The sequence below is a fragment of the Chrysochloris asiatica genome, unplaced genomic scaffold (assembly GCF_000296735.1).
Source record: "Chrysochloris asiatica unplaced genomic scaffold, ChrAsi1.0 scaffold00138, whole genome shotgun sequence".
NCBI classification, from domain to species: domain Eukaryota; kingdom Metazoa; phylum Chordata; class Mammalia; order Afrosoricida; family Chrysochloridae; genus Chrysochloris; species Chrysochloris asiatica.
Genome location: NW_006408656.1, coordinates 2,445,938 through 2,456,002, shown reverse-complemented (window position 1 = coordinate 2,456,002; position 10,065 = coordinate 2,445,938). Strand labels below are relative to the sequence as shown.

Genomic DNA, 10,065 nt, shown 5'->3' with positions numbered 1-10,065 from the left:
CTCCTGCCCCTGGCCCACGCATCTGTATTCAGCTCTGGTGCCCTTTGGAGGTGCCCTCTCTACCTCTGACACAGACTGCCTGCCTTGAGGCTGAGGAGAGCGCAGGGCAAGGAGCCCGAGACCTTAGTGCCTTAGCCAATCCGGGATGTGTCCTCATTTTATTGGTGGTGATGATGGAGTGGAAAGGATATTGGGCCTCTCTCCTAGAGCCCAGAATAAACATGCTGCTTCCTTGAATTCGTAAACCCAGGTCTGTTTCCCTGAGTAGTGTGATGGCAGAGGAGAATGGTGAGCGCCAGGTTACTTTTTGGCTTCTTTTTGCTCCTTGGTTTTCCCTGCTCCCACCCCAAGTACATCCCTATATTTTCCTTTCTGGTAGCATGAGGCTGGGAACAGTAATATTTAAGAACCTGTCAGCTATATTCTTGGTGAGTTTGGATTGGTGGAGATAAAGGGGGCTCTCTCCCAGCCCACTGGAATCACAGACAGTTGGATTCAGAAGCTGGGCCATTTATTTGGGGGATACATAATACTTTTGGGTGTGGGTCTTGCATGCAAATACATGAGAGCATGACATGTCACTTTTTCCCAAAGCGTTGTGGGGCAGCCAGGCTCCAGAACTGGGAGTTCAGCCCCTCCCAAGCCCGGGGACTCAGCCGTTCACTGCCCCAGGATCCTCGGGTATTTCTGCCAAACCTAGAAGAGTCAATCTCAGATGTAGGCTTTTTTAGTTGCTGCCCTTCTCTAGCCCCATTTCTTTTTCTCTTCCTCTGTCCCCTGCCCTTTCCACCCCAGCTGTGCTCATGTGTTCTTTCAGACTCACCTCTGGGGCTGAAACAGGAAAGCTGGGCTCCGGCTGGATCTCTGCATCGCCTGGAGCAGGGATCCCAAGAGTGACCCAGGGGCCTGGGTGTCCTGCATTGTATGGAGTCCATTGTCTTCCTCCTGTGGCAAGGGGGCACCAGGGAAGGAATCTAATGGCCAAATGCCTGGGATTTTTCAGTCTCAAAGAAAAAGGTGGTCTCAAGGGACCCAAGTTATAGGTGCTGAGGAGCCATTTTCTCAGCTGTGATGATCCAGCGAAGACACCCGTAACTAGGGAGGTATTAGAACCTAGAGTGCAAACTTCAAGCCAGGGTGGAAGAGAGTGGTGTGCAATAGGGGTGGGGTCTCACACTTACCACTGAGGTCTGGTATGCATTCTGGTCTCCTGGTTCTTTAGTGTGGCCCCAGTCAGCTATTAGCAGCAGTAGCACCAGCAGCACAGATGCCCGCCTGGAATCCATGCTGCCATCCGCCTTCCTGCAGCCCCACCCGTCTCTTATACCTGCTGTCCCCTGTCTCCCCCTCCACCCGCCCACAGTTGCCTGAAGGGGAATTTAGAGTAGGCAATGGAAATGCATGACTCCATTAAGAGCCTCCTGGGACCCCCTCCCATGGCCCTCCAGGGACTCCCTGCTGTCAGCCTCCAGCCCCCAACCCCTAAGCCTGGAGTTACAGACTTTATTAGATGCATAAATCCTGTCTCCAGAGCTCAGGAAGAATCATTAATTGCAGAAGCTTTCTCAGAGCCAGGCCCCTGGGGGGGACCTTACAAGAACCCCCAATCCCTCAACAGGTTGGAGAGCTCCAACTAATCATCTAACTTCTGGAATAAAGCATAAAGGAGGGGCCAGGTGTCATGTCCAGGGAGGAATTTTTCAAAGGGAAAAGCCAAGACCAGACCTGGGAGAAGGAGAAACTATGTTGATCAGGATTACTCAGCCTGCCCCTACCCTGTAGGGAAAGAGGTGTGTATGGTGCTTTAAATCTTTACAGACCCTCATCTTCACTTGATAGCTGTGGTGGACCTGCGTCATCTTCCTTTGCAACTGAAGCACTGCTGCCACCCTGTGGTCTCTATGTCTTATTGCCAGGTCTAGCCATTTCTTTTTTCTAGAATAAACAGCCACATTAAACCCAATGCTGCCTATCGATTATGACACATAGGGGCTCTAGGATATAGTAGATCTGTCTCATAGGGTTTCCAAGGCTGTAATCTTTATAGGAGCAGACTGGCACATCTTTCTCCTGCAAGTGAAATGTTGGGTTAAGACTCCCAACATTGTTGGTTAGCTGCACAGGGCTCGAACTATTGTGGAACCAGAATTATTTTTTTCTAGAATTTTATTTGTTAAGTGCCAGCCGAGTCGGTTTAATTCACAGTGATCGTGTATAAGGTTTCCAAGGAGCAGCTGGTGACTTTGAACTGCTGACCCTGCAGTTCTCTTTTTGTAATCCATTCAGCACAGGATCTGCCATGGCACAGAAGTTCTCAAAACATTACCTTCACACACTCCCATCCCTAGGGACTTATTTTCTGGGAGTCTTCAGGCAGTTTTTTTCTTGTGCCAAACTGGGTTCAGTCTCCCTATGAGGCTACCAGAGATTATTCAGTTTGTCCCATTGTATCCCACAATTTTCTAATCTCTTTCAAGTATAAGAACTCTTCATATGTTTGAAGACAATTCATTCTTTCACTCTAGTATTTTCTGCTCAAGGGAAACATTCCACCTCTTTAAAACATGACACCTAGAAACCAGTTTATACTTCAGATTTGTAGATAAAGGTAGGTTTTGTTCTAGGTGTGATGTCCTGTTGTTGTGAAGTGCCATCAAGTAGCTTTCAACTCATAGTGACCTTGTTAGCAGTTCAGTTCACTATATAGAGCTTCTGAGGAGCAGCTGTTGAGTTTGACACTTGTGGTTAACAGTTCAGTGCTTATTCTACAGCACCACATTCCAGATACTGTCTATTCATGCAGCCTAAGCTAAGGTGAGCCTTTTTGTAGGCTTGTCTCATAGTTGGTCCCAAGCATAGAATCTGACAGTCATCATCATTACATGATTACATCACGTCATGTAGTTTTTTTTTTTTTTTTTTTTTTGGTTGACTGTGTCTTGAAAACGTAGTAAGTCCAGGATAGATGATTCTTCAGAGGGAGGTAGATCTTGCACTGCCTATTCTGACAATGGTACAGAGGAATAGGGTTGTGAGGATGCCTGAGACATTGGAAAGGTCCTAGTGACTCCAGTGTCAGAACTCAAGTTTTAATCCTAGCTCTAGCACTTCTGTCTACGCTTGGGTAACTATTTTGACCTAAACCTTAGTTCATCATCCGTAAAATGAGGCAACTACTCATTGATCAAGAGGCAGCTGTGAACAGAAAATGACAATGCAAAGCACCTAGCACAGAGCAGGCACTCAAATGTTCACTACTCTGCTATTTCTCTTAATAGTTCTGACCACCAATCACAAGTGGGTCTGATCTGAGGCTGCATTCAGAAACGGGCTGGTCAAGCTGGTGTCTTATGGCCAGGATGGAGATGAGTTAGTCTTTCCTTTGATAAGAAATTGGAATGAGTTACTTCTGATAATTTGGTAATCTGCTCTGCCTTCGGAATCTCATTTCCTACCTCAGAATCTTTTAATCTTGGCTCTGGTATTTGGCTTTCAGCCACTTAATTTCTTACCCCTTTCTTGATCCTTAAGGGGTTCTGTCCACAACACAGTGGACACCGCTACCTTTCCCACTCTCCCAAGGAGGTTCAGGCTCCCTATCTATGTCAGCTATCTACAAAAGATCACTGATGAAGAGCTTTTAAAGCATTTCTCTCCTCTTGGGAAGCCCTGAGAGGCACATGTTAGCTTTGCCAAATTCTCCAGCCTGGCTCATGGTCCTTACTTGCAATAATTATAAAGCCTTCTACACAAATTCCACCTCTCATTTCCAGAACAACCTCTTCCCCAAATCCATACACTCCATTAGAGCAGGGGTGGGGAATGTCCAGCCCACAAGGCATATAAGGCTTGTGAAATTATTTTGTCTGACCCTGCCAAGGCATCCACAGTCCCAGCCATCACATTTGTTGCTGTTAAGTGCCATTGAGTTGATTCCAATTCTTAGTGACTCTGTATAGGGTTTCCAAGGAGCGGCTGGTGGGTTTGAACTGCTGATCTTGAAGCTCAAACTTTTGCGTTATCATGCAGCACCACACCAAGTGAGTTAATTAAATGTTTGACCAAATATAGCAGGCAAATTTTTAAGTTGATAATTTTGTATGCCTGCACAAATGCTGTTATAAATTTTGGAAGAAAAAAGGTTCTCCGCCCCTTCATTAGAACTCTACTTTCTGTTTTATATGCACATTTCAATCCTTGTCTCCCTAGTCAGGCTGGAAACTTCTTGAAGATAGGACTTGTTAGGAGTGGTGTGGGGACAAAACACTAAAAGATAAGAGGCCACCTTCCCATCCTCATACACATAAAGCACACATTAATTCTCCAGTGAATGTTCTCACAATTGTGTGTGGGGGGCACAGAGATCTGAGCTCATGTTTTCTGTTGTGCTCTACAATTTATAGAAATCATCCACCTTATCTAGGTTGTGTCCTTCTTTTATTAAAAGCAGTGACAAGAATATCCTCTCCTTCAAACCTTATAATAGGGAGACAGACGTGAAAGCCCAGTGAGTTCCCAGAAATAGTGCGCAATGGGACTTTTATAAGAGTACTGATGCACCAGACATAACAGTGATTCTCTTGATAGTTTAATGTTATATTTGCAGCATAAATAAGGCACAATATATGTCAGGGGAAGGGAGGCAGGGGGAAGGCCTGGCTGGGGCAATAACTGCTAAGTGGCAAGGGAGGAGGAAGAAGGGACGGTGAGTGAGCATAGAGCAAAGCTCCTGCCTCAACCACGTCCCAGGAGATTGTGAGAGCCTGCTCACAGGGATCATGCGGACTTGGGTGAGGGGAGAAGGGGAAAGACAGTCTGTAACAAAATAGCCTGTAGCACTGTATCCTCCCACCATTCAAAGACCACCATTGGGCACTGGGGGGACCCATACCCAGAGTTAAGTTCCTTGATGAGATGGAGAGGTGTTGCTACATGTCAAGGATATATAGATGAACAGAGATATAATCATAGATACACACTGCTTTCTTTTAAACAGATACTGTGTCAGAATGCTGCAGCCTCTGCTGTTTGGGCTAAACTCATCTCCTTCCTGCCTGAAGTGTGTGTGTGTGTATGGAAGAAATACAGCAGCGAAAGCTCCAGCTGGTCCTTAATGTAACAAAGAACATGGAGTGACCAATCTGCAAGGGAACACTGGACAGTCTCTGACCAGACTGACCTAGGAAGATGATTCAGGGATAAGACGGGAAAGATTACCTAGCTATTGAGATCAGTGATGTGGTTGTTTTAATGGGACTGGAGGGAGGGAAGGACTGGAGAAAATGAAAAAAAATATCAAAGTGCTAAGGCAGAGAGTGGAATTTAACATGTCCTTGATACCCTGTAAAAATTTCCCAGTTTGTCCTTAAGGCAGAGACTCTCAAACTTTAGTTGTGATTAGAATCACTTGGAGTGCTTGTTAAATTCACCCCATGAGTTTCTGATTCAGCAGGTCTGGGAAGGGCTTGATAATTTACATTTCTAACAAGTTTCCAGCTGATGATGCTGTTGCTGGTTCTGGCTCACATTTAGAGGAATCACTTCCCTAAGGTAAAGCCAATGAAACTGGTGCTCAGAGCCGCTTCATGCAGTTAAAACACTCACCAGTAGCTAATGCTGGTGAGATATTCCTGTACTACCAGTCTCTCCCACCGCACCCCACCACATCCCCATTAAAAATAAAAGAAACCCCCTAGTAGCTACAATTTAAACCTGCTCCTGTAAAGGACATAAGCTGCTTTAACTTATCCTACTCTCCTTAGCCTTTTCTCACTCTGGGGTAGGATTTTTACTGCAAAGAGAGATGAATGAACTAGTACAGAGGGTGAAGTGTTGCCAAGTAGCCACCTATGTCCATTCCTACTGGCTCATCTCATTGGGGTGGTGAGTGGGTCTATATGTCTGTATGCACATCACAGGCCAACAGAGCGCTCTCAGCGATACTGTGAAAGGGATGACAAGGCCTTGGAAAGCTGTCGTGAGGTGGGGCTCCGTTAGTCTGCCTTAGCACCCTTGTCCTGTTCCCCGCTTTCCCCTCAATCAAAAAGCACAAAGGGCATATCAAAAAGATACATGTGAGATAACTAGGAGGACTGAAATAAAAACAGACTGGTTATGAAACAAAAAAATTACATGTCCTTCCTGTGTATACAATGTACATACAATATTAATGGAACATAATGATTTGGGGATGGGAAGGAAATTATGAAGAAAGGGGAGGATCTGAGTTGAGGAGAGCTGTCTCAAGAGCTAGCACCTTTAAGGGGCACTCTCAATGTGGAGCTTGGGGGCCTCAGAAACTGCTTGGTAGATCAGTTTATAGATGGGGCATGGTTAAGCACCTCATTTACCAGGCTAAGTGGTGCTGGGGGATTAAGGAAGGCGGCAAGAACAACAATGGTGACAGGGAAGGCAGCAAGGGGAAGTTCCATTAGCTTAACTCCTGTTTCACCACAACCTAAAACATATAGTGTCAGGGCCAAGACAGGAATGGATACTAAAAGAAATGCGACTTAGTGTATATAACCAATAGGAAAGGGTATGTAAAAGAGGTACTGTTTTTCTAGTCCTCATTAGTAGTGTGGAAGGATTTTTCAGAATTTTCAACTCCAAGAAGCTTTCTTTAAAGGGAATAATATAACAGGAACTCTAGCACATTGGAAGACCTGGTTCTTACCCCCTTTCTCTATGGTTCTGATATTTAGTAGCTAGCTGTATCTTTGGAGTGAGGTGGGAGAACTGAATCCTGTATTCACTTAGAAGTGTCCCAAGACTCTCAGCTTCTTTCTGAAAGTGCCCCTTCTTAAGCCCCCAGAATTGCCATGGTCCTTAGGAAGGACTAAGTGACACTCTCCATGAGGTTTGGTTCTGGTCCAGATGAGTCTGGAAAGCAAAGATCAATGACAAATAACCATATGTCTGGCAGCAATAACAAAGTAAGTTCTTCCCCTTGACTACAAGAAAAATTTCAGGATAAGCAATTGCTCCAAGTTCTTAGATCTGAGGACTAGCTAAAGGGTTGTCTGGGTGTAATGGTCTGTCCTTTGCTCATTTCATTGCTATTTCACTACTAAGGTTCTGGCAATACCCATTACTTAGGTCACCAATACTAACTTCTCACTGATGAAAATGCAATATAAGGACTCAATTAGACTTGAGGGCTAAGACACTAAGTAAGACCTTCTACATAAATAAGCCACCCAACACAAGGAGGACACACTGGCAGGGCTCAAACCCCCTCTAAAGCCAAGCAGTGAAGCAGGGCATGTGTGCAGCGACAAACTGTTAACTTTAAAACACTTGACTGAAGAAGGAAGAAAAATAGTCAAAGGTGTTATGAAGGCTCCTTAGGAGCCATAAACTCAGTCAAGCTTTAGGACAAGGTTACTAGTGGGAAATCAAGGCAATAAAAAATGAAACAAAGCTCTAAAGCAGGAAGTAGTCTAAAGGAAAAGTCCTGAGCTCAAGTAATGTCTGTGAATTTTCAAAGGCAAGTGAAGTCCCTGGAGGTTGTAACATGCATCGTGACACCTGCCATGACACTTGCTATTCTGAATCACTCAGAAGCTGTTCCTCTTGGGTGGTAGAGGACGAGAAAGCCTATGTTTTCACTCCTTTCTCTTTACCAGATAAGGCTTCCTGAAATCTGAAAAGCAGAAAAGGAAATTTCAAACAAATGCAGCAGAATATGTCGCCCGATTGGTTCTCCAGTATATCACACTGAAGAGACGGGAATCCTATAGCTCAGATCATTTTCTCATTCCCCTATGAGTCATTTTTGGAAGACAAAATAAGAAAGGAAACTGGAGATTATTGTGTATTAGGTTTAAGACAGAGAGAGGCAAGATGGAGAAAAGGGCAATTTTGGCTGAGACAGATGGCAGAGAGTGGCTCCAGGACAATTGGAAAGGTTTCCCGCTGAAGGGCTATTAAAGCTGACCTATCTATCCACAGGCCTCTGGCTTTGGATTGCTTCCTATAGCGCTGACAGAAATTGCACAGTTCAGAGCCAAGGGAAGGTAAGTGTTAATGGGGAAGAAAGAGGGTCAGAAGATGAATTTCTCCCACTGCAGTTTAACTCTTCAACAAGAATGGCTAACAGTGAGGGTCACCTATTTCCCAGGCAGGCCAGATCCTTCAATGAGTCCAGACTTCTCTACTGAAATTAGTACTGCATCCCAATCCAATCTTATCTTCAAGAAAACTCACTCAGAACCTTGGCTATGATGCCTCAGAGTCCTGGGCTTGGAGTATGGAGCACCAATACATCTACGGAGCAGAGAGCAGAAACAGCTGAAGATATCTGGGAGGATCTGGAGAAAGAGAAAGAAGGTAGACCCAGAGGGTGGTGGAGATTTGTGAATACAAGACTCTAGCTCATAAAAGAATAAAAATGTGTAAGGCTGAGAGATGGGGAAAGAGTGAGGGAGTGTAGAGTCCCCAAACTTGAGCATCCATGAGAGCTGCATATCTCAGCTAGTTACAGAAGACAGACAGAGGCAATAATGTGGGCAAGGGAATGAAGAGGGAGGGTAGGAACAGAATGATGACCAAAAAGAACATATATGTTTTGGCCAGTAAATGCTTGTGAAACATAAAAGCATCAATCCAGTAACCTGAAAGAATCAGCTTTAAATTACACTGTTGTTGCCTGCCTTGATTAGAACTGAAGGTAGATTGGGGGGTGGGGGGGTGGCCGGACACACAGAAATCAGCCACTCACATCCAGAGCTCTTTCCGTTTTCACTACAAGTAATATCTAATAATATAAGGCCACAAGATGAGTCTTTCAAGGCTTAGTAGGGAGGTGGGAAAGATCCCACCACTAGATAAGGTAAAAACAAAATGAAGCACACAAATATCTCTGGAAATAGATGAAAAAGGACTATACTGGAACTCATGGGTTTTGTTTGTTGATAGGTGAAAAGAAAGACTAAAGTTTATGGAAGAGCTGGAAAATACTGCTATTTCATACATTAAAGGTAAACTTAGATTCTCCATAGGTGAATGTTTAAACCAGAATTTAGGAAGGGGGAAAGAAGGGTAAACAAGCGGTCACTGAGAAAAAAGTCCTGAGTCCACAGAGTGGTTGGGGGTGACTCAGTGGGTGATATGTCATCAAATCTAGCCTCCCTTTACCTAGCAGGAAGTGGCATGCTGGTAAAAAAAATAAGGTAAACAGCCACAGCTTAGTGGGAAGACAGGGAACTGAGAAACCCCAAACCTAGAAGTGCAAGGGTTAGTGTTAAAGACATGGGTACTCGTGCATCGGGTAGGGCTGATTGTTCACACCAACTGGAAAGGCCTTTGGCTGTAGGTGCATCAGAAACCCCACATTTGAGGGAAGATCTATGTGGCTCTGGGGCTGGGTGGCCCCTAGTACAGGTGTCAAATGTACATGACAATGAAGCTGAAGAAAAAAGCCCCACATCTGTCCATTACTCACAACACACAATTTTTCCTCCATATTCCCACGTCCAAGGCAGATGGGAAGGGATAAGATGGTCTCTCTCTTGACTCTTGGGAGGGCGAGCTCTGACTGGGGACCTCTCCACCAGGGAAGGCATCATCTGCCCACAGATTGGGACTGTGGGGTCATGATCACATGCGATTGTATTGGCATGCTCAGTTCTGTCCTTTGGCTGGCCATCTGAGTGAGGACCGAGGTGGCCACAGCTTCAGCAGCAGAGCGAACACTGAGGCCATTGCTAGCGGCTGTTGCTGAGCTGTGCTGAATCACAGGGGCTGGAGAACCCGTCGGCTCTGAGCTTTCCTTAGGGCTTTCTGTCAGGAAGGAGGGCAAAGAGCAGAGATCAGGTCATTAGAAAACAGAACAGGGTTAGACGCAGGACTACCTTTTGCCAAAATTCTAAAGGAGCCCGAAGGAAAATGAAGCTGATCTTTTTTTTTGAGGTGGAAAATGGTAGTGGTGGTGTAGAGGGGAATCCTGGCTGGGGAATGGGTACATGTGAGAAATGAAGTAAGAACTATGCCAAAACTAACTTGTCTATCTAATACAAGGATTCCTGGTGTGGTACTGTTTGAACCACAAGGTTGGTCTCCTTT

At 45.1% G+C, this 10,065-nt stretch overlaps 2 protein-coding genes across 2 annotated transcripts in view; both read right to left on the bottom strand.

Annotated features, from left to right (window-relative positions):
* Window positions 1-578: 578 nt before the first annotated feature.
* On the bottom strand, window positions 579-1,286 carry NPFF (neuropeptide FF-amide peptide precursor). The gene is made up of 3 exons (XM_006869953.1): window positions 1,182-1,286; window positions 824-945; window positions 579-696 (listed from the first exon to the last, which is right to left on the bottom strand). Exons 1-3 carry the CDS (start codon window positions 1,284-1,286, stop codon window positions 579-581), a joined length of 345 nt encoding a protein of 114 aa, XP_006870015.1.
* Window positions 1,287-8,533: 7,247 nt separating this feature from the next.
* The window catches only part of ATF7 (activating transcription factor 7), a 96,385-nt gene continuing 94,853 nt past the window's right edge, over window positions 8,534-10,065 (bottom strand). The window contains exon 12 of the mRNA XM_006869951.1: window positions 8,534-9,783. Within this exon, the coding sequence (XP_006870013.1) occupies window positions 9,566-9,783 (218 nt within the window). The 3' untranslated portion in view covers window positions 8,534-9,565. The remainder of the gene's footprint in view (window positions 9,784-10,065) is intronic.